Raw genomic sequence first — 24,446 nt, forward strand, 5'->3', positions numbered from 1 at the left:
GTGAGGTTTCTCTTCAGGTATTTTGCCAATTTTTCTATTGCATTGCCTGCCTTTTGCTTATAAATTTGCAGAAGTTTATTATACTATATATTCTGGATACAGATCCTCTATTATTTAAATGTATTGCAAATATCTCTGCCTATTGTATAACTTGTCTTTTCACACTCTTAGTGGTATATTTTGATAAAAGTTCTTTAATGAAGTTTAACTTATTAATCTTTTTCTTTATGACTGGTGTTCTGTACTATTTACAAAATCTCTGCTTATCTCCAGATCAGAAATAGAATCTCTCATGTTATCCTCTTTAATCTTTCACATTTAGGAACAGAAAAAGACTTTTGTGTATGGTATGGGGTAGTGATTTTTTTTCCTTGTTGAATATCCATCATTAACTAAAAATTTTTAAAAATAGGCCTGGTAGAATTTCAACCAGCATTTAAAAATTAAAATATAAAACATTTCAGGCACTTAAAAAAATACAAAGAAATATTAATACTTTTTCCTCACTTCTCATCCCCTTTTACCTAATGGAAGTAGATGAGAGTAGATTAAGCAACTGTGTCACATATATGTTTCAGCCCATCTTGGAGTTTGCTTATACAGGCTTCTCATATTTGATAATAAGCACAATAATAGCAGTTAACATTTGTTGCATGCTTAACAGGTGTTAGGCTTAATGTAAGTGTATTATTACTCATGTAATTCTCATAATAATCCTGTAAAGATGAATACTGCTATCTTTATTTATTTATTTATTTATTTATTTGAGACAGGGTCTTGCTCTGTCATTCAGGCTGGAGTGCAGTAGTATGATCACAGCTAACTGCAGTCTCAAACTCCTGCGCTCAAGCAATCCTCCCACCTCTGCCTCCCAAATAGCTGAGACTACAGGTGCTACCATGTACCTGGCTAATTCTACCATGCCTGGCTAATTTTTTGTATGTTTTTGTAGAGACAGAGATTCATCATATTGCCCAGCTGGTCTCAAACTACTGGGCTCAAAACAATCTGCCCGCTTTGGCCTCCCAAAGTGCTGGGATTACAGGCACAAGCCACTGTGCCTGGCATACTGTCCCTATTTAATAAACGAGGAAACAGAATGAGAGGATGTTACATAATCAGTGGCCAACCTCTTAACTACTGTCTCCTTCATAACTTCTATTTCTGGACTCACAGATTCTCCATCATAAACAAGTGTTTTCATAATACCTTTCATAAGGTGAGATAACAAAACATACATCCTTCTTCCTATTTTACATTTAGGTTTCTAATATATTCATATAAGAGAATACTCTGCATAATAAATGTAAGTAATTATGTACTACAAATTTGGCAATATAGGAAAAATCACAAGAGAATCAAATCAAGATATCTTCTGGAAGTAACATGGGAATAGCTATGGTTAGCATTACTGTAATTCTGTGAACTAAAGAATGTTAAAAACTGAGTCACTAGGATTGTAGTCTATATGGCCGCCTTAGAATGCCTCATAAACCTGAAATACGTTAACTGAGAATGTTTTTTCAAGGCTGAAAATTGAAGAAAGTTTATTCTATTACTTTGGTTGCTATAAGAACTTAAGCATATTTTCATATTATTCTACTTGAGTCCAGCCTGAATTCCTTACAAAATTTTAAATGTTACAAAGGAAAAAGGAGGATAAATTTAGAATTCTGAAAATAAAATCCATTGATACATACCATTTTACAGAATGCAGGAGCTTGAAGGCTTCTCAGAAATACATGAAGATACTCACTTTACTAAAGGGAAAACTGAGGCCCAAATAAACTTGTATCAGATCTCAAGGACAGTAAAGGTCGGATTTCACAATGGCCATTAGTGGACATTAATTTGAACCCTTAACCTTCACAAATCTGTTCCTATAAAACTCTAATAATTATTTATTATTTCGGTTGAGTTCTATTTTCTCAGATTTTATTCCTATAATAATGTAGAGGAAAACACATACTTAAGATCTTAATTTTTATTTCTCTGTACCTAAGCCTCAGTAGAAAGACTATTTTCTATGTGAGAGGAAACATTAAACATTTTAGCTGAACGCAGTGGCTCATGCACTCTGTAATTCCAGCACTTTGGCAGGCCAAGGCCAGTGGATTAATGTAAGCTTAGGAGTTTGAGACCAGTCTGGGAAACATGGCTAAACCCTGTCTCTACTGAAAAAAAATTAGCTGAGCATGGTGGTGTATGCCTATAGTCCCAGCTATTCAGGAGGCTGAGGTGGGAGGATCACCTGAGCCAGGGAGGTCAGGGCTGCAGTGAACAGTGATTGTGCCAATGCACTCCAGCCTGGGTGACAGAGTGAGACTCTGTCTCCACCAAAAAAAAAAAAGAAAAAGTGTCCTGAGACTCTGAGGTTCTTCCTTTGGGGACAATGTAAGAATACCTAAGACCTCTACCAGCTCTCTAGAAATTCTAGATCCCTGTACCATCTCACTGGTTAAGGAAAGGCAGAGAAAGCACTCCCCATCACTCTGGATACCAATCAGAGACCCAGGGAAGAAGAAAATGGTGGTTTTTATCACTGCCCATTTCCTAAATATCTGACAAGACCCTTGAGGCCACCCAACCCAGCATAAAAGCATCAGCACCGCCACTGAAGACAGGCAAATCATCTTGAATCTGTCTTAAAAAGAATTCACAGCAGTAGCAAAATTACATCACTTTCCTAAGGATGAAGAAACGTGAAGGACGCAGACTCAGGGTGCCAAAGATTGCAAAACAAGCTTCAGATATGGCCTCTAGGAAAATTGCTAGGGGCAAGAGAGGTGGGTGAATAGAAAACTAAGCGGCAGAAAAACTGAGGAGGAGGAAATGAGTTGAGACTTTTAAATTCAGTTTACAATGTTTTTAATACGCTAAATGAAATATTTCCCAATTACAAATATTAAGGACACCTTCAGGGAGAGTTATATCAATAGACACATGTAATACTGCAAAATATCTTCTTTTGAAATGCAATTTTTCAAAATTCAAGAGCAAATTTTCACAAATGTATATACTACAAAAAATAAAATTAAATTCAGTAAGAGCTCTTTAAATATTTCAATGTCTTTTTTAATTTTATTAAAAAATTTTCACCTTCTTTCCTTTTATTAAATGTTGTAATTTTATAAAATTTTATTTTTTAAAAATCACTGAACTGAAATAAATCTATCTATTTTTAAAGGATTTGAGACCTCATAATGGAAATAAACTTTTTTCTTTTTTTTTTTTTTAAGACAGGGTCTCACTCTGTTGCCCAGGCTGGAGTGCAGTAGCACAATCACGGCTCACTGCAACCTCAACTTCCTGGGCTCATCAGTCTCTTCCTCCCCATCAGTCTCCGAAGTAGCTAGGACTACAGGCACATGCCATCATACCTGGCTAATTTTTTGCTTTTTTTTTTTTTTTTTTTTGGTAGAGATGGGGTTGTGCCATGTTGCCCAGGCTGGTCTGGAACTTCTGGGCTCAAGCAATCTGCCTGCCTCAGCCTCCCAAATTGCTGGCATTACAGGCATAAGCCACTGGGCCCAGCCTGGAAATAAACTTTGATGGCAGCAGGTAAAAGAGTTTTTCTGATACAAAAGAAGCTAAATTGCAATGAGTTACAATACATTTTAATTTGTAGGAAGTTTATTACACAACAGTAAACAAACTATTAACACAAAACGTAGATATAATGTTTCTTTTCCATTTTCAATTTGCTTCAACCTGACTACAAAATGTTGTTGTTCCTTATGTAAAGTAGAACTGGAAATTCTAATTAGTTTCACAGGCAGAATCATCATTCCATGGAGCTCAAGTAGAAGAAAGGTTTCCGACCAAGTCTTCCCAAAGTGAACTACACTTAAACATATCTTGATGTTTCATTAACACATTTGGTGAAGGTGAACAATAACAGCAAACCAACCCTGGCTACTCACCAATGTGGCAGCAATGAAGAAAGAGCAGACATAGCCTCTTTCTACAGCATGCACATTTAGTAGCGTGCTCTCTCTCTCTCCCTCTCTCTGTCTCTCTCTCTGTATCCTGTCTTCTTTATCCATGCCCTCCCCATGTTGCCTAGCCTAGTATGGCATCACACTCTCCTAGAGAATTATGAGGAACGCAGGCTCCATGTCTATTGGAGCAGGAAAGTACCAGGAGGACAATGACTGGCCTTCCTAACCCTTACCCACACACAAAAGCAATGTGATCATCTGCTACCACTGAAACTTCGAAAGTGCTATAGAAGTAGAGGTTTCAACTCAAAACAAGATTTGTTAAAAACTGTTCCATTCCACTCTTCAAGGTAATTTCATGGAATTTCTTTTTCTTACCAAGATAGTACTTGTAGTCAGAAATGGGACTGTATTAATTTTATAGGACTCAGAAGCTACTGTTTTAATCATTCTTAACATTTATATTTATCAAAAATGTAATAACAGTCAAGGTTTTCTTTCCGGTTTCACTACTTTTTTTTTCCCCAGGTTGTAATCTGTAAGGCACAATCCCAGTGAATCAATTATTTCATTTGAGGGAAGTTTTTTTATTTTAGAAACCCTATAAATGCCAGTTTAATGATACAAAGTAAACCTAACAATTATCTTCAAATGTGACGAGGCAAATGAAAAGAATGCTAATTCTAAGGGGAAGGGGGTCAAACCGATGTATGTTTGAACTCTTATTTTCCTTATCTGAACAAAACAAAAAACAAAACACAAACATAAATCTAGTTATCTCATAAAAATGTTCTATAGGCTGGGCGTGGTGACTAATGCCTGTAATCCCAGCACTTTGGGAGGCCGAGGTGAGTGGATACCTGAGGTCACAAATTTGAGACCAGCCTGCCCAACATGGCAAAACCTTGACTCTACTAAAAATACAAAAATTAGCCAGTTGTGGTGGCGCATGCCTGTAATCCCAGTTACTCGGGAGGCTGAGGCAGGAGAATCTCTTAAACCCAGAAGGCAGAGGTTGCAGTGAGCCGAGATCATACCATTGCACTCCAGCCTGGGCAACAGAGCCAGACTCCATCTAAAAAAAATATATATATATATATATGTGTATATATATATATTCTATAAAAGTGGGGGTAACAGTAGTTCTATAAAGGTAATCTTTAAGCTAAGTAAAGTCTTTCTCTAGAAAGTAATTTTTAATTTTTACAGCATTCAGAAGCTGTCAGCTCCTACTCAGGCTACTAGTTCAGCATTTTTTAAGGTGATCATATTTATGAGACTACTCATACCTGTCTCTGAAGTTCTGCCAGGTTGTAAGGTAAGGCCCCCTCAGCCAATGGGGCTATTCTCTCAATATCTGCCAAAGTCAAGCGCCTTCAGGAAAAATATAAGAAAGAATTGTTAGACACTGACAAACTCCTCATGCCAAAATCATCTTTTCTCAAAAAAAAAAAAAAAAAAACAAACTCCGAACTATAGTTTAAAATCTTTACTTCCCTATTTACACAAATCATTTTAGTGACCAAAAAACCTTTTAACTGTTTTCATCAACAAAAACCAAGACTCCAGAGAAATAATGTGGAGTGAATAAATTTAGTAAGACTCCAGTGATAGATATTAAAATCAAATAATTATTGCCAGAAGCAAAATATAGAGGTTGACTGTCCGTACCCACTAAATGTGTCCCCTAAGGATATCTATTTAAAGCACAGGTACAAAGTATCTGGGAAGGATACATATAAATCTGATAAATACTGGTTGCCTCCAAGGAAAGGAACAAGGGTAGGAGGGAGACTTCTTCTTTTTTTTTTTCAACGATATGTTCTTTCCAACCCTTTGAGTTTTGACCCATTTTTAGGCAGGAGAATAGGGTCTGGAGACAGGGAGACTTCACTTCAGCCTCATGGGCCAACTCTTCATTTGCGTAGGATAACTTCAGCCTCTGATTGGTTGCAGGCTGAGCCTTCACTTCGGCCTCCAATTGATCACGGGCTGAGCCTTCACTTCAGCCTCCAACTGGTTGTGGGTCAAGTCTTCATTTATATAGGGTGTAACAAATAGGAAACTTCTAACGGGTACTAAACCCCAGATGATTTTCAACTAAGTCTCTTGAGCTGCTTGCTCAAGCCTGCTCCTGATATGTGGAGTATACTTTTGCTTCAATAAATCTATGCTTTTGTCTTCTATTGCTTTGTGTGTTTTGTCCAATTCTTTGTTCAACATGCCAAGAAACTGGACAACTTATAGTCAAGACCCTCCACTGGTAACATATCTTGGCAAGTCAGCCAGGAGGTAAGCCCAAATGTGGGGATTTATTTCTCTTTGCCTTTTCCCTTTTTCTTTTCGGACACAGGCTGGAGTTATCTCCATGCAGGGCTCCCTCCACTCCACAGAGGGGAACCCCTTCCGCTCTCTTTCCCTTTTCCAACACGGGATTCTTCACAGACAGCATCTAAGCATGAAGGCAACAGCAGGTGTCAGGCCAGGGCCACTCTCCCAGGAGACTGAAAGGTATCCATGTGGAAGCACCTGACCACCACTGCCTGGTTTGGGTGAGGGACCTGAGTCCTTTTCTTTTTTTCAGTCTTTCAGAGGCTGTTTCCTAGTAGATCCTTGGTAATTGAGGGCAACTAGCCAGGGCCACTCTCTGGTGTTACCTGAAGGCCAAGAAGTGAATGGAGATAGCTGCCCTGCCCAGAATGGGTAAGTACTCTTTTCTGTCTTTCTTAGTTACAGTCCCTAACCCCTACGTATGATGAAATTGACAGTGGCAGCTCTTCTAGAACAAATTCACACGTTTCAGTCAACTTAAGCCCTCTTTCCTTACGCCAAATGCTCCTAAAGAGTTAGCTTGTAGGCCGGGCGCGGTGGCTCAAGCCTGTAATCCCAGCACTTTGGGAGGCCGAGACGGGCGGATCACGAGGTCAGGAGATCGAGACCATCCTGGCTAACACAGTGAAACCCCGTCTCTACTAAAAATACAAAAACTTAGCCGGGCGAGGTGGCAGGCGCCTGTAGTCCCAGCTACTCGGGAGGCTGAGGCAGGAGAATGGCGTGAACCCGGGAGGCGGAGCTTGCAGTGAGCTGAGATCCGGCCACTGCACTCCAGCCTGGGTGACAAAGCGAGACTCCGTCTCAAAAAAAAAAAAAAAAGAGTTAGCTTGTAATGGCAAAAGATATCTCTTAGGCATTCTGATTCCCCTTCAACTTGCTGAGGACTTTTGGGGCCCACAATCTTTAGAATACATTCTACATCTTGTTTCTTTTGTCATCACCATATTATTCTTATAGAATGACCTGCCCTTACATGGGGTCCATTGTCATGATGGTGGATTTTTAAACATTCCCTCTCTTATTGAGGGCCTGAGTGGAAGAGCCAACCCTATTATTTCATTTTTCATGCTCCAAATCTACCTTTCCCCCCTGAGACTACCTGTAAAATCCACATGACAAAAGAAATCCATCCAACTTCTAGTTCCTACTATTAAAGTTCATGGCTATCACTCCAGTGGAACAGGAAACAATGGCCTTATCAAATTATAAGGATGCTAGAAGTCAAGGCCTTCATCCGGGGACAAAAGGAAGGCTCACGGTGGGTCATCAGTGGTGGAGAGAACCTTCCCAAAGTGGTACCAGCACCCATCTAAGGTCAGACTAAGATGGGGCCCTAAAGGGGGACACCCCTGAGGACCCCAATCAAGGCCCAGAGATTTTGCAGGGGGATGCCCCGGTAAAATCTGAGTCACCAAATAAGCTAAGTTCTCTTCTTTCTTCCAGACCACTATGGCAACTCTCCATCCATTCCATCTGATTCCCCACTTGGCTGCATTCTCAACCACTGGGAATTCTCAAATGTCAATTCTCAAATGTCAATTTGACCCTGACAATCTAAGGAGAAAAAACCTGATTTTTTTTTTTTTTTTTACTGTAATACTGTATGGCCCCAAAATTAGCTGGACAGCCGGGAATAATGGGAAGTCTTAATTACAACACCATCCTGCAATTAGACCTATTTTGCAAAAGGCAGTGTAAATGGTCAGAAATCCTACATGTGTAGGCCTTTATGGCCCTATGTCAAAACCCAACCATCAGCAAAACTCCCAGAACCTGCCCCCAAAAGGAAGGTTCTAAGGCAGAACTGGATATTGTGGATGACCTCCTTTATGCAAGGGCCACCTGTCTCTTGGGGCAATGGCAACCACCCCCATATAACTCCTTGCCAAGTGTTTCTGAGGCCCAAACCCAAGAGCTAAAGCCAAGGGCCCTGCTAAGTCCCCCTCACATTCAGAGGGGAACACCCTATTCAACTACCTCTATAGCCCTGCTATCCCTTAGGGAAGTAGCAGGAGACGAGGGGCTGGTCCGAGTTTCGGTCCCCTTCTCCATAAATGACATACAACAATGTAAAGAAAAAGCTAGGAAGCTATTCAGAGAACCCCAGAAAACTTGCAGATAGGTTCCAAGCTTTGACCTTAGCCTTTCATCTCTCATAGAGAGACGTTCAATTCATTCTAGCAACTTGTTGCACCCTCTTGGAAAAGGAATGAATCTTTGAGGTCACTTGCCAAGAAGCAGACAATTTACTTGCCCAAAACCCTCAGGGTTATCACCCAAACCCAGACACAGTCCCCGCTACTGATCCTAACTGGGACCATAACACCCCCATGGGAATGAACAACTGGGCCAAATTTCTTAAGGCTCTCCTTGGAGGAAAGAAAAAGGGAGTAACTAAGGCAGTACATTATGATAAAGTAAGGGAGGTTGCACAAGGCAAGGAGGAAAATCTAGCCGTGTTTTATGGCAGGCTGGAGGAAGCCTTTAGAAAATATACCAATCTGGACCCTTCCTCTCCTGAAGGCAGTGTTGAGCCCTCTTTTGTTCCTAGTATTACTACCTTCAGTGTGAACTCTCTTGTTAGTGATTACTCCATTTAGAAGTTTGTACTTTTGGCCGGGCGCGGTGGCTCACGCCTGTAATCCCAGCACTTTGGGAGGCCGAGGCGGGCGGATCACAAGGTCAGGAGATCGAGACCACGGTGAAATCCCGTCTCTACTAAACACAAAAAATTAGCCGGGTGCGGTGGCGGGCACCTATAGTCCCAGCTACTCAGGAGGCTGAGGCAGGAGAATGGCATGAACCCAGGAGGCGGAGCTTGCAGTGAGCCGAGATCGCGCCACTGCACTCCAGCCTGGGGCACAGAGCGAGACTCCGTCTCAAAAAAAAAAAAAGAAGTTTGTACTTTTTACTGACTACTTTATAGAAACAAATAATCTATATTGCATCATTTTCAAGCCCACAGAAATGTATAAGCTCTATAATCTTGACAGTTTTCAATTATGTTTAATGTTACAAGCATGTAAAACACAGGTGATATATGTAAGAATATATATAAATACCACTAGATAGCTTATTTTGAACAGATATTCTCTAAATTTTTTTAACAGTAGATTGACTGCAGTTTCTTAGGTGTGTTTCTCAATATACTCTCTCAATGTTTTAAAGCATATGGAAATTTGAATACTGTTTAACCTCATGTATTCCTTTGTTTACAGGTTGGTTGACTCATTGATTGATTTATCTTGAGATGGAGTCTCACACTGTTGCTCGGGCTGGAGTGCAATGGCGCAATCTCAGCTCACTGCAACCTCCACCTCCCGGGTTCAAGTGATTCTCCTGCCTCAGCCTCCAGAGTAACAGGGATTACATGCGCACACCACACCAGGCTAATTTTTTGTATTTTCAGTAGAGACGGGGTTTCACTATGTTGGCCACACCGGTCTCGAACTCCTGACCTTGTGATCCGCCCACCTTGGCCTCCTAAAGTGCTGGGATTACAGGTGTGAGCGGCCACATCTGGCCAGGTTAATGTTTCTGAGGATTAAAGACATCATGGCTCCCTTTAAGATTCAGTAATATTGATACGTTCGTCAGCTTGCTCCTTTCTGCCCGTGGACGCTGCCGAAGAAGCATCGTTAAAGTCTCTTTTCTCCCTGCTGTCATGTCTAAGTCAGAGTCTCCTAAAGAGCCCAAACAGCTGAGGAAGCTCTTCATTGGAGGGTTGAGCTTTGAAACAACCGATGACAGCCTGAGGAGCCATTTTGAGAATGGGGAACGCTCACGGACTGTGTGGTAATGAGAGATCCAAACACCAAGCGTTCCAGGGGCTTTGGGTTTGTCACATATGCCACTGTGGAGGAGGTAGATGCAGCCACGAATGCAAGACCACATAAGGTGGATGGAGGAGTTTTGGAACCAAAGAGAGTTGTCTCAAGAGAAGATTCCAAAGACCAGGTGCCCACTTAACTGAAAAAGATACTTGTTGGTGGCATTAAAGAAGACACTGAAGAACATCATCTAAGTTATTTTGAACAGTATGGGAAAATTGAAGTGATTGAAATCATGACTGACTGAGGCAGTAGCAAGAAAAGGGGCTTTGCCTTTGTAACTTTTGACGACCATGACTCCGTGGATAAGACTGTCATTCAGAAATACCATACTGTGAATGGCCACAACTGTGAAGTTAGGAAAGCCCTGTCAAAGCAAGAGATGGCTAGTGCTTCATCCAGCCAAAGAGGTCGAAGTGGTTCTGGAAACTTTGGTGGTGGTCATGGAGGTGGTTTCAGTGGGAATAACTTCAGTCGTGCAGGAAACTTCAGTGGTCGTGGTGGCTTTGGTGGCAGCCGTGGTGGTGGTGGATATGGTGGCAGTGGGGATGACTATAGTGGATTTGGTAATGATGGAAGCAGTTTTGGAGGTGGTGGAAGCTAAAATGATTTTGGCAATTACGACAATCAGTCTTCAAATTTTGGACCTATGAAGGAAGGAAAGTTTGGAGGCAGAAGCTCTGGCCCCTATGGCAGTGGAGGCCAATACTTTGCAAAACCACGAAACCAAGGTGGCTATGGCAGTTCCAGCAGCAGCAGTAGCTATGGCAGTGGCAGAAGATTTTAATTAGGAGACAAAGCTTAGCAGGAGAGGAGAGCCAGAGAAGTGACAGGGAAGCTACAGGTTACAACAGATTTGTGAACTCAGCCAAGCACAGTGGTGGCAGGGCCTAGCTGCTACAAAGAAGACATGTTTTAGACAAATACTCATGTGTATGGGCAAAAAACTTGAGGACTGTATTTGTGACTAATTGTATAACAGGTTATTTTAGTTTCTGTTCTGAGGAAAGTGTAAAGCATTCCAACAAAGGGTTTTAATGTAGATTTATTTTTTTTTTGCACTCATGCTGTTGATTGCTAAATGCAATAGTCTGATCGTGATGCTGAATAAATGTCTTTTTTTTAATGTGCTGTGTAAAGTTAGTCTACTCTGAAGCCATCTTGGTAAATTTCCCCAACAGTGTGAAGTTAGAATTCCTTCAGGGTGATGCCAGGTTCTATTTGGAATGTATATACAACCTGCTTGGGTGGAGAAACCATTGTCTTCGGAAACCTTGGTGTAATTGAACTGATAGTTACTGTTGTAACCTGAAGTTCACCATTAAAAGGGATTACCCAAGCAAAATCATGGAATTATTGGTTATAAAAGTGATTGTTGGCACATCCTATGCAATATATCTAAATTGAATAATGGTACCAGATAAAATTATAGATGGGAATGAAGCTTGTGTATCATCCATTATCATGTGTAATCAATAAACAATTCAATTCTCTTGAATGAAAAAAAAATTCAGTAATATTAATAAAATTTGAGATATATAGGATTAGAATCCAACACATTGAGAGGAAAATTGTTAAATTATATAGCTGTAGAGCAGGAAATGAAACCCAGGTTGTAAGCTCTGAGGGGGCAGGAAAACTGTTGGTGAAGTACACCATGAGCTACCGTACAAGTGTATCAGTGACTGAGCAGTAAGCTGCGGAGCCTAGCTCTATGTGAATGTGAATTTTTAAACTGCACCGTGCCTCAGTTTATCCATCTTTACAATGAAGTTTTGCTTCTCTTCTCAGTTGACTGGACTATTTCCCCAGTCTATCTTCTTGCCACTCTTGATGCCCATAAAAGGACCTAAGGTAATTTCTGACAGCCTGGGACTCCTTGGGAAAAACAGAAGGTGCCATAGACCTCATTTTAGGAGAAACCCCTGTTTTCCTCATGGAATCCCAAGAAACGTAGGCAGACAGGTCCCTCTCAAAATCTAAAGCTCTGCTCAGTTTTTCATCACATTACCTGACCTTTTTGACTTTTGGGGGCTTCAGCATTAGTAGGAAAGAGAGATATAAAGAAAGTTATAGCTATGAAGATGTATTTATGGTAAGGAAGGTTATGAAGAAAAGAAATTTTATATGAGAAAGAATCTTGTATGGCAAATTCTTGTCCTAAAGTAGAATGCCTAATTATTTAGGAAAGAGGGAAAGACAGGACAAGTCAGAAAGTCTAAGTATGTCATAGACGGTCTGTGGAAGTTGTGATAGGATTCATAAAGTGGGAAAGAGGCTGGGCCCAGTAGCTCACACCTGTAATCCCAGCACTTTGGGAGGCCAAGGTGGGCAGATCATCTGAGGTCAAAAGTTTGAGACCACCCTGGCCAACATGGTGAAACCCCATCTCTACTAAAAATACAAAAATTAGGCAGGCATAGTGGTACACACCTGTAGTCCCAGCTACTTGGGAGGCTGAGGCACAAGAATCACTTGAACCTGGGAGGCGGAGGTTGCAGTGGGCTGAGATCGTGCCACTGTACTCTAGCCTGGGCGACAGAGCAAGACTCTGTCTTTAAAAAAAAAAAAAAGAAAAAAAGAAAAGAAAAAAAACTAAAGGGAAAGAAAAACTTATAACAGCTAGATCTTCTCCTGTGTGTGTGATGTTCATATAAAGGAGCTCTAATTGGCTTCAAATCTACACCGTAGAGATTAACCCTTCACATGATCATGTAAGCTATGCAGTTACCCAGACTGCATCATTTGGTAAACCTGTATGGTTTCACGGAAACCATTCCTAGTTCAGGGCACTTTAAAGGATACACAGTCTAAGTACTGCCAAGATAGGCCCAGTAGCTGTGTTCACACTTTCCCTTGGGAAAAACTATACTAATCCTGAGACATCTAGTTGTCTTTTCATTCCCCAGTACGAAAATACCTCTAAGTCATTGCTGGTGGACACTAAGTGTAACTACCTCCACTGGAAAATTTCTGCTGGGGCAACTCAGGATACTTCCCAAGGTCCTTTCCAGCCTTTAACCGGGGCCACCTTAGCAGGGACCTTAATCACTTGAGAAAGTGAAAACAACAAGCTAACCCATATGTTCACCATAGACAACAATTTTTGTCTCAAAAACAAAGATCCTTTTTCCTGTGTGGAACTAGTTGTACTTATGTTTATCAGCCAACTGGACTGGAACCTGTACCCTTGTATATTTACCCCCTCAAAATCAACATAGCTCCCAATAACCAGTCTCTCATTATACCTTTAACTGCAACTGCCAAGCACAAATGAGCCATCCAATTCATACCCCTTTTGGTAGGGCTAGGAATAACTGCAGGAATAGCAATGGGAGTTAGCGGGTTTCCAACTTCCCTATCCTATTACCAATGCTCATCCAAGGATCTTTCAGACAGCTTGGAAGACATTGCCCAAAGTATCGTCACCTTACAAAATCAAATAGATTCCTTGGCAGCAGTCACTTTACAAAATAGAAGGGGACTGGATCTCCAACTGCTCAAAAAGGTGGCTTATGTCTTTTCCTACAAGAATGTTGTTTTTATATCAACCAATCAGGATTAATTAGGGATGCCACTCGAAAATTAGCTGACAGGACTTCTAAAATATAACAACAGCTGTCCACATCATAGGGCTCCTGGTCAAGGGCACTAAGCTGGGCTTCATGGCTCCTTCCCTTAGCCAGCCCATTGTTAATAATTATACTTGCATGGACTTTTTGGACCATGTTTGTTAAATCTTTTTACCAGATTATTTCTTCTCACCTAGAGATGATTAAGCTTCAAATGATCATGCAGCAGGGCTTCCAGCCAGTTCCAGATGATGACGCCCACCCCGGCCATCAAGAAGTAACCCTATCTCCACTAGACAGAGCAGTGCTAGAGTTCCATGGTCCCCAATAGGTAGGAACTGTGCCCCAATCAGCATGAAGTAGTTACAGAAGAAAGACAATTGGTCCTTCTGCCTCCCATAAAGATTTATGAGGATCACGTCTCTCAGGGGGAGATGAGGCAGAAGAACAGTTTATTTGAATAGTTTAGGATATAAATTCCAAGAAAAAAAGACAAGCAGATACAACAGAGGAGAAGAAAGAAACACAGGAAGGGTCTGGACACAAGGAGCCTTCACTTCAGTCAGACAAGCCAAGCCTCTATTTGTATAGGTTGTAACTTCACTTCAGCCTCTGATTGGTTGCAGGCTGAGACTTCAGTTCAGCCTCCAATTGGTCATGGGCCAAGTCTTCATTTCCACAGGTAACTTTACTTCAGCCTCTGATTGGTCACGGGCCAAGTCTTCATTTACATAGGGTGTAACCAACAGGAAACCTCTAAAGGGTACTTAAACCCCAGAAGATTTGCAACCAGGGCTCTTGAGCTGCTTGCTCCAGCTCACTCCCACTCTGTGGAGTGTACTTTCATTTCAATAAATCTATGCTTTTGTCTTCTGTTGCTTTGTGGGTTTTGTCCATTACCTTGTTCAACATGCCAAGAACATGAACAACTCATAGTCAAGACTCCCTACTGGTAACAATGTGAATGCACTACTGTTTCCCAAAACCTTAAATTCCATGAACTAGCTATAAGGTCACTTTACATCCAGTTTTGAGAACTACTTTTTGAAATGTGTCATCATGAAGGAAGATCAAAACCTTTGTTTAAAAATACAAATTACAGGCTGGGCGTAGTGGCTCACGCCTGTAATCCCAACACTTTGGAAGACTGAGGCGGGTAGATCATCTGAGGTCAGGAGTTTGAGACCAGCCTGGCCAACATTGTGAAACCCCCTCTCTACTAAAAATACAAAAGTTAGCTGGGTGTGGTAGCGGGTGCCTGTAATCCCAGCTACTCAGGAGGCTGAGGCAGAAGAATTGCTTGAACCCAGAAGGCGGAGGTTGCAGTGAGCTGAGACTATGCCATTGCACTCCAGCCTGGGCAACAAGAGTGAAACTCCATCTCAAAAAAAAAAAAAAAAATATATATATATATATATATATATTCATATATATATGAATGAGATGTGGCCTGGTATTACATGTCAATCACCAAAGACTGGCTGATACTTAGTATCATCTCCAGTCCCACAACTCATTAGAAAGCCTGAAAGCAACAAATCACCTATGAAGACCCAGCTTCTATTAGTACTCAGTTGTAGGGTTAACGCTCATTTTTTAGATATTATCATACTGAAAGAACTACTAGAGGTGACTTTTAAAAATCGTGTCTCTTAATAGACTGTAATTTGCTGGCTGGGCTCAGTGGCTCACGCCTATAATCCCAGCAGTTTGGGAGGCCAAGGAGGCGGGATCATGAGGTCAGGAGTTCAAAACCAGCCTGGCCAGGATGGTAAAACCCTATCTCTACTAAAAATACAAACATTAGCTGGGCATGGTGGCACACGCCTGTAGTTCCAGCTACTCGGCAGGCTGAGGCAGGAGAATAGCTTGATTCCAGGAGGCAGAGGTTGTGGTGAGCCAAGATCACACCACTGCACTCCGGCCTCGGCAATAGAGCGAGACTCCGTCTCAAGAACAAAACAAAACAAAAACAGCCATAAGTCCCATTTCCCACAGATCCTTCTGGATGCCCATAGACAAGGGTTTTTCTTTTGGATTTGCATGTGCTTTGTTCTTTTATGTTTATAAAGTAAAGGCATAAAACATCTGAGCTTGTCTATGATGGTAACTCTGATGACAATGTCACAGGCATATCTCAAGAAAACGATACTCTCGGCCAGGCGCAGTGGCTCATGCCTGTAATCTCAGCACTCTGGGAGGCTGAGGTGGGAGAATCAGGAGGTCGGGAGTTCGAGACCAGCCTGACCAACATGGTGAAACGCTATCTCTATTAAAAATACAAAAATTAGCTGGGTGTGGTGGCATGCACCTGTAATCCCAGCTACCCAGGAGGCTGAGGCAGGAGAATCGCTTGAACCCGGGAAGCAGAGGCTGCAGTGAGCCGAGATTGTGCCACTGCACTTCAGCCTAGGTGACAGAGAGAGACTCCATCTCAAAAAAAAAAAAAAAAAGAGAGAAAAAGAAAGAAAATGATACTCTCTAATGCAAAATGGCACATACTGTTTAGTGAAGGATCATTTACGGTGAACCAAAAAGATTACAAGATTCTTCCATGTATCTTAGTCTATTTTATAAAGTTAAAAATTTGGGCAAATTTCCACAAATCTCTTGAAATTAGTAACACCTTCAGAGAGCCCAGATTAAATTAATCTTTTTCCCTCCCTTTCTTCTTCTCACTTCCCTTCTCTTCTCTGTCAGATTTCTTTCTTCTCCCATTTCCCTCTCTCAAGCACCTCAACCCCTTACTCCCTTATCTCACCTCACTCCTGCCTCCTTTTCCCTCCCCTTTCCTTCCCTTCCTTTCCTCTCTCCCTTGTTCTCTCTCTCCTTTTCCCTCCCTCCATCTTCTTCTACCTCTATCTGTCTTCCTGTGTTTCTTTCTTCTCCTTTGTTACATCTGCTTGTCTTTCTTGGAATTTATATTCTGAATATAAACTATTCAAATACATGGAATAAACTCATGTTAGAATGAACTAAAAGGACACCACAGCTTCACATTTTACAACTACTCTATAATAAGTATCGTGAAGAATTATTGAAATACTTACCCTGAAGCGTTATATAAGTCTGCAAGCTGATATAGAATATCAATTTCTAGTGGTGTGACTTGTCCATAGCGTATGGCACTCTGGGCAAATTCCTCTGGAACAGAGGAAGAAAAATGTTAAAGTCTTGAATGATTCTTAATATAAAACAAAGTTCTACCTTCACCAACTATAATACAACCTGAAAGCTACAGGCATTTTAGTATCATTTTTAAAATCTAAAATTGAATTTAAATATTTAAGTTCAACTATACAAGAATACGCATTTCTGAAGGCTAGTAAAAGATAAATTAACTTCAAGAATAAAACAATCTCTTTAGAATCTCCTCTTATCTTGCTTATTCACTTTGGTCTCCAGAGTTATAATGCAAAAAATGTAAGTGTTCTCCAGTCATTCAAAACATCCTAATACCACTGACCAAAAGGAATAGGCTTGCCCATCCTTCTGTGGCAACTCCTTCCTAGTACAAACAACCTGCTGCCACAGTGCCACTGACCTGTTTGACAGACTGGGCCAAGCTTCTTTTCAAAACTGTCAAAGCCACTTTTCCATTCCTGACCTCAGTATCACATTAAATCCACCTGGATTTTTGGAGCCCAAGTAAAGCATACATATACATGGTAACATCCTTTCTAGATCTGGCTTTAAAGTGGTAAGCTTAGATCAACATCATGCCTCAATGAAGAAAAGTGAAAATGCTGAGATTCTTATTTATATATATTTTAAAATCTTACCCTTTGTGACTTCAACATCTTTCCTTGTGCCAGCTAGAGTGCTATATATCTTACGAACAAGCTCCATGTTATTCAGTAAGGAGTTAAATGCATTGAAGTAGGAGAAGCTAACCTGGTGTGAGATACTTCCTCCAGCTGCCTAGAAAATGACAACACAAAAAGTTTAAAAAACAAACAAAAACAAAAAGACAAACGTTTATGGACACTGTACTTTTCTCAAAGAGGATTCAAAGGAGTCTTCATTATTAAAATGATGCTAACAACCAGTCCATAAATACAAGGAAAGTATCACACTGAAACAGTGCATTGCATGCCCTCAGGGAAGCCTATGTAATTTAGGTCTGAAGGAAGAAAGCAACATCTGGAAGTTGGACTTCATGGTTCATCTACCTATAAGGTCAAAAACAACAAATATAATTATCACAGATCAAAACAATAGTTATTTAAACAGGATCTTCAAGACCCTCAACTGTGAAACTCTTGCTAGTCCTGGATAAACAAAACATCACTGCACAATCTATGGAACACTTTTTAACCTTGTTTTCTTCCTTCATACACATACACAAAACCCAACTGATGACTTTAAATTTTAAGACAATTTTATTATATCAACTTTTCCTAATTGTTAAGGCCATTGTTATAATTAAAATACTTAACAGTCTGTGCTAAGCTCTAAATTTGGATCATGAAGGGTACAATTATCAAAAACTCCAAAAAATGTAGAAAATCTGGAGAGAATTTATTCACTGTTGAGTTATGTCTTCAATGGAATACTGCAAAAGAGGCTCTCTCATGCATGAGATGGGGGGGCAACGTAGTCTTCATTACCTCTGTAGGATGAAGAGGTAATTTGTTCTCTGCCTACCACTTGGACATAAACTCAGAAGAGAATATCTTGCATAGTTTGCAAAAGCTTCATTCCCAAGTCACAAGTCAGAGGAACCCATATGATTGAAAACATTCTCCTTTAAAAATGCAAAGAAATGCTTATGTAAATACCAATGTGACAACTTTAATCATAAAGGTCTAATACAAATAGTGTAGGTAATGATGAGCAAATATATCCCACCCCACCACCCCCACACACATGCCTTAATCTAAATACAGTTTATATTTGTGTTAGCCTGAATTTGGATATCAGCAACCCAAAAGTTGGACTCAAATTATTTCATACATTCCTCTGAGGATTAGAATTGGCTTTTGGTAAACTGAGGCTATTATAGTAGGTCTATCTAACCTAGTTGGAAGAGACTAAATGAGTCCCTTCCCACTAAGGTACTGAGTCCCTCCCTCTAGGGTTCTCTTCCTTCTCCCTCCTTCCCTCCCCCCTCTTCCCTCCTTCCCTCCTTTCTCTCTTTCTCTCTCCCTTTATCCCTTTCTTTCCTTCCTTCTTTCATTTTTTTGGTTGGGGTATGAGGTGAGGGCAGGGGAGTGGGGGACGGTGTCAAGGAGGTGAAACATGTAGGAGAAAGTGACATGCTCCATGTTCAGATTCACTGAAGAAAAAGAACAGAAGTTGATCTTTCTACCCCAGTCTAAATCAGGGATAATGATCTTCAGCTGAAACAACAAAGGCACTCATTGGCTTCCCTCCATTCAAAACAAGCAGTAATCAAAAACTTACACGTAAGTACAATGCATGGACAAGAAAACGGGTAAGCGAGGAAAGTTTCAACGCTCTATGTGAGGAAGTGGATGACATGAGTTTGCTATTGGTCCAGATGATTACTTTATAGAGATTAGCAGTTTGACAGAACAAAAAACTATGTCTGGTGCATACAGACTGAATGCACAGGTGAAGGGGCAGAGAGAGGAGTAGTGAGCCACAGAGGCTGATGGCCACATACTTCCTCCATACCTTCTGCCATGGGTATGGTTATTAGGACAGTGCAGAAGCCAGTGACGATCCCTCTGGCAGATAGCACCACCCTGAAGGCAACAAAGGAAGGAGCCATCTTTGTAGCAAGACCTTGGGAGCCTGGTGGTGTGGAAAGAGGCCAAGATGAAGGCAGTAGTGTCTGGGAGAGTTACTGCCCACTGGAAAAAGTAATTGCTCACCCTTGTCTATAAACTCTTGTTTCCCTTGAACTGGACTCTGTAAATGGAAATAAACAATTTGGAAATACATGAGAGCAAGATGGTGGCTCTGAAAAAAGCTATGATCTGGGAAAAGATAACTCACCGTCACCTCTACCTCCCTTACACACACACACACACACACACACACATACACACATACACACATACACACGCACACACACACTTGTTTACTTTCTAACAACCAAGCATGAAATCTGAATAGTTGAGAGTCATATGAGTCCCTGGAGGCAATCCAGGACTCAATGGATCAAAAGGTTTGAGGAAATAGAAAGTTAAAGAACTTGCTTTTTACTTACTGAAACTAAGTTCTCCTCCACAAAAGGAGTAAGCATGTGAGATCTAATGGTAACCATGATGTCACTGAAATCCAGACCAGAAATCATGCCACTTTTGCTTTTGTCTTTCAGTGCAAAGGCTTGTCTTGCGTGTTCCAACTGTAGCTCCTGTGAGGAAATTAGAAACAGGGCATTAAGCTGGTTAAAACATTCCAAGTACATGGTCTGGAAAGGAAGGAAGGACAGATATCCTTCCCACACATGTACTTACTACAAAACAATGCACAGATCTGAATTTACAACAAAGCTTTTAATTTCTTTGTAAAAGCATGTGCTTTCTTAAAAATGTACTATATACTACTCCTCAGGAAAAAGAATGAATGAGAGCATATCAATAAAGGAAAGGTAGGAAAAAATAACCCTTAGATTTTACTTGACAAGTTTTCATTACTGAAAACAGACAATAATGTTTTCGGTGCTTCATTTCAGCCTTTAAAATATACAGTAATTTATCTCTCCTGCTTGAAGGCTTACCTGTCATCAAAGAGTACTTCATGAATTAAGAGTTTAGGTTCATTTTCAGTTTTTCAATTTTAAATGTTGCAATCAAAGTCTCTCTCTCTCTCTCCCATTCTATAAATGAATTAGAGACCATTTTTTCAAACAAATTTTTCAAATAAACTCAGTGAGAAACTCTACCAACTGGTAAGTGTAATACTCAGTCATTCTAAAATGAAAGTCAGGAATAACAAACTGCAAAAGTAGTGCTGAGCTATCACTGGCTCTGGGCACCGTTACTCATAAACTGTAAGACAGTCCAGAATATCTCTGAACTTTTAAACTATTGGGCAACCAAACTTTGTAATAAGTGATATCCACAAAAACAACAAAATGTGCCAGTAATCTCCTGTATACTATACAAAAGTCAAAATCAGAGCATTTCTGTTGTGGGGATCCATGACTAAATCCAAAAAACTTGTTAGCAAACATAATAATGGTGTTGCTATTGGATGCCACCGTCATACTCTTTGCAACTCTGGAAATAATAGTCATATCTAAGTATATACATATTATTTAAAGATAAGATTACATAATTTTCATTCACATTTACTGATCAAAGACTACAAATTAATGTTGCTTTACCTTTTCCTGACTTTAAAAATGTTTTTTATAGAAGTCTCACCATTTTTATTTAATTATATTTCCTATGGACTTGTGATAACTCATTCCATTTTCCCATGACCTTAGCTCCAACCACTTCACACTTCAAATAAAGCGTATACATCTACATCATTAGATGGATTGAAAATGGTCCCCATGGCAAAGACATTCCTAAAGAGCATCAAAAGCAGACACAGGTTCACTCCCTGTCTTATATACCTTTTTCTTTCCTTCTACCTTCTTTCCATCTCTTTCTTATGTCTTTTTCTTCCCTATATGTCTTAATCTCCCAGAAATATCAAATGGTAGCCATGGGTACAATTTAGCCTTATGAATAACACTCAGTACTAAAGAAGATGTGGACCTTTACCTTTAAGATGAAGCAGAACGCTCACTGAAGGAGTAGTGTTAGTAGAATAGATTGTCTGTTTTCTAAAAGGTCAATAGTTAAAGGACTCTTATTTATCTTTTAAAGATACATATTTGAAGGATCACACATGAAAAAATCATAGAGTATGTGCATCTGGCTTCCAAATGATCCTGCAGGAGGCAGGGTAAAGGGTATACATAAAAAAGATTGGCCAAGAAGTGGTAATTATTGAAGCTGGTTATAGGTGCAGGACGTTCATTACACTATTCTCTCTGCTTTTGAGTATACTTGAAGTCTTCCAAAATAAAAAGGTTTCAAAAAATAAAATGACTTAAAAATGAGAAGTTAAACACAGAAAAAAAGGAGTTACATACATGCGGCTCTCAGTTTACACAGTATAATTAAAACATCAGGGTATAATAGATATTGTAAAATAGCCTCTGTAAATGCAAGGAAAACAGTGAGAGAAAGAGAGAGAAAGTAATCTTCGGAAGAATCTTAAACACTAGTCAGGCAGACATTTCCTTTTTTAAAAAAGTCAGCTCTCAAATGCATATATTTTCAACTTTTCAAGTTTGAGAATTTTATAAGGTGAGTTAGATAAGCACTAACAGGGAAAGTGTTAGAATAAGCACTGGCATCTCCAAATACCCACACCTAAAGCCCACAGTTTCAAATCTGTGATCGTCCTAATGAAGAAAAACAATACTGTGGGCTTATAAAAGGTAAAATAAATAAATCCTGGGTTAAAAAGGCAGGTAGGTAGGTAGGAGGGTGGGTGGATAGGAGAATTAAAGGGAAGATAAAGAAAGGCAGTTATGCTGAAGGGAAAGATCCCATGCCCTTGAAAATGCATTTCATCTAATTATGAGATGAAAATTAGCAGAACTTCAGAAACAACGTGACTTTGGATGAGACTGAACTTGTACATTTAACTCCACTGTCTTCCAAAACGTCACTCTTCACTTAAATAACAATAAAAGAACAAAACAAAATAAAACAGAAACGCAAGGACAAAGACAACAGAAAAGAAAATAGCAACTATATTTTTAAGATCAGAAAGCAGAAAAGCAAATGACAACCGACTTAATAGACTCAAAAAAACTAAGCAGAAAAAGCCAAAAAGGAAACCAATGTACATGATAGGACCCCCAAAAGATTCAGTTATTAGCTGCACTGGTACCTCTGGAAGTGACGGTGAAGGTGGAGCTGAAAACAAGGGGCTTAGATGGAAGTCTAAGAAGCAGTTAGTTACCTGCCTTACTCCAAATAAGGCCTCCACCCTTTCCCAACCTTGGCAGAAGACTAGAGGTCTACTGTCTGAGGAGTTTAACAGAGGATCTCTGAACCAGCATAGACTACACACAGTTGAGAGGGAGAATACTACAGTGAAAAAAGGTAATAAACTGAAAGTCCTTCTGCAAAATTGAACATTGAGACCTCCAACTACTTATTACTCAGCAACCAAAACATCAAAAGCCAGATCTAATATTCCAGATTGGAGACCAGATAATTTTTCCCTGATTCCCTAATCCGAAATAAAAGACCTAGCCTAGGCAACCTGGCAAAACCCCATCTCTACAAAAAATACAAAAAATTAGGTGGGCATGGTGGCACACGCCTGGAGTCCCAGCTATTCAAGAGGCTGAGGTGAGAGGATCGCTGGAACCTGGGAAAGTCAAGGCTACAGTGAGCTCTGATCCTGTCACTGCACTCTAGCCTGGGGGACAGGGCAAGACCCTGACTCAAAAAAAAAAAAAAAAAAATGTGGAGAAAACAGACACTATGCAAGAAGAAAGCTTTAAAAAAACAACAACAAAGAAACCTGTCTTTAATATCTTTGAAGAAGTGAAAGAAAAGAGTACATCCATGAAACAAGAACAGTATGCTATTTTTTAAAAGGAATATTCAGAAAAACCAAAAGAGCTCCTGAAAATTAGAAATACAGCAGAAATACAAAATAGAAGGCTCAGAAGGAAAATAGGAGAGAAAAGAAAACTAAAAGGTCATAAATGTAACATTTAATAGTCTTAGAAACTAAGAAAATACAATAAGAAAAGTAATAAAATTTTCAAGAATTGAAGGACATAAGTTTCCAGATTAGAAAAGCCCAGTGAATGAAAAGCCCAGACTAATTAATAAAAATAAACTCACACCAAGGAATACCACCATGAAATTTCATAAACACCAACGAAAAGAAAAAAATATTAAAACACTCCAGAGTGGGGGTGGAAAAAGTTTCAAGACTAAATCAAGAATGAGAATGGCACTGTGGCAACACTGGAAACTAGAAAACAAAAGAGCAATGCTTTCAAAATTACAAGGAAAATAAACTCTTACTAGAATTCAATAACCAGCCAAACTATCTTAGTGTAATGGTGGAACGAGAGGGATATGTTTGTTTGTTTGTTTGTTTGTTTTGAGATGGAATCTCGCTCTATCGCCCAGGCTGGAGTGCAGTGGCCTGTCCTTGGCTTACTGCAACTTCTGCCTCCCAGGCTCAAGAGATTCTCCTGCCTCAGCCTCCCGAGTAGCTGGGATTACAGGCACCTACCACTGCACCTGGCTAATTTTTGCACTTTTAGTAGCGACAGGGTTTCACCAAGTTGGCCTGGCTGATCTTGAACTCCTGACCTCAAGTGATCAGCCCGCCTCGGCCTCCCAAAGTGCTGGGATTATAGGCATGAGCCAAAACACCCGGACTGTTTGTTTTTTGAGACAGGGCTCACTCTGTCGCCCAGGCTGGAGTGCAGTGCTGGGATCATGGCTCACTGCAGCCTCTACCTCCCTGGGCTCAAGCGATCCTCCCACCTCACCTCCTGAGTAGCTAGAACTACAGTCATGTGCCACCACACCTGGCTTATTTTTGTATTTTTTGTAAAGATGGCATTTTGCCATGTTGCCCAGGCTGGTCTTGAACTCCTGGGCTCACGCGATCTGCCCACCTTGGCCTCCCAAAGTGCTAGGATTACAGGTGTGAGTCACTGCCCTCAGCCAGAATAAGAGGTTTTTATATATGAAAAGTCTCAAAAATATTTTATTCTACTTTCCTCAGGAAGCCACTGCAGGAAGTATTCTACT

The 24,446-nt window shown here is 40.3% G+C and overlaps 1 protein-coding gene and 1 pseudogene across 17 annotated transcripts in view; one reads left to right on the forward strand and one right to left on the reverse strand.

Annotated features, from left to right (window-relative positions):
* The window catches only part of SLC25A12 (solute carrier family 25 member 12), a 227,991-nt gene that overhangs the window by 37,534 nt on the left and 166,011 nt on the right, over window positions 1-24,446 (reverse strand). For all 17 annotated transcript variants that reach the window (XM_045367260.3, XM_005573477.5, XM_074009451.1 and 14 more), the window contains 4 exons: window positions 19,856-20,002; window positions 17,460-17,598; window positions 16,728-16,821; window positions 5,231-5,315 (listed from right to left, as the gene is read on the reverse strand). In XM_045367260.3, the coding sequence (XP_045223195.1) occupies window positions 5,231-5,315; window positions 16,728-16,821; window positions 17,460-17,598; window positions 19,856-20,002 (465 nt within the window). The remainder of the gene's footprint in view (window positions 1-5,230; window positions 5,316-16,727; window positions 16,822-17,459; window positions 17,599-19,855; window positions 20,003-24,446) is intronic.
* Window positions 9,879-11,027, forward strand: LOC102127760 (heterogeneous nuclear ribonucleoprotein A1-like; annotated as a pseudogene).

Source organism: Macaca fascicularis, chromosome 12, assembly GCF_037993035.2.
Source record: "Macaca fascicularis isolate 582-1 chromosome 12, T2T-MFA8v1.1".
Classification (NCBI taxonomy): Eukaryota; Metazoa; Chordata; class Mammalia; order Primates; family Cercopithecidae; genus Macaca; species Macaca fascicularis.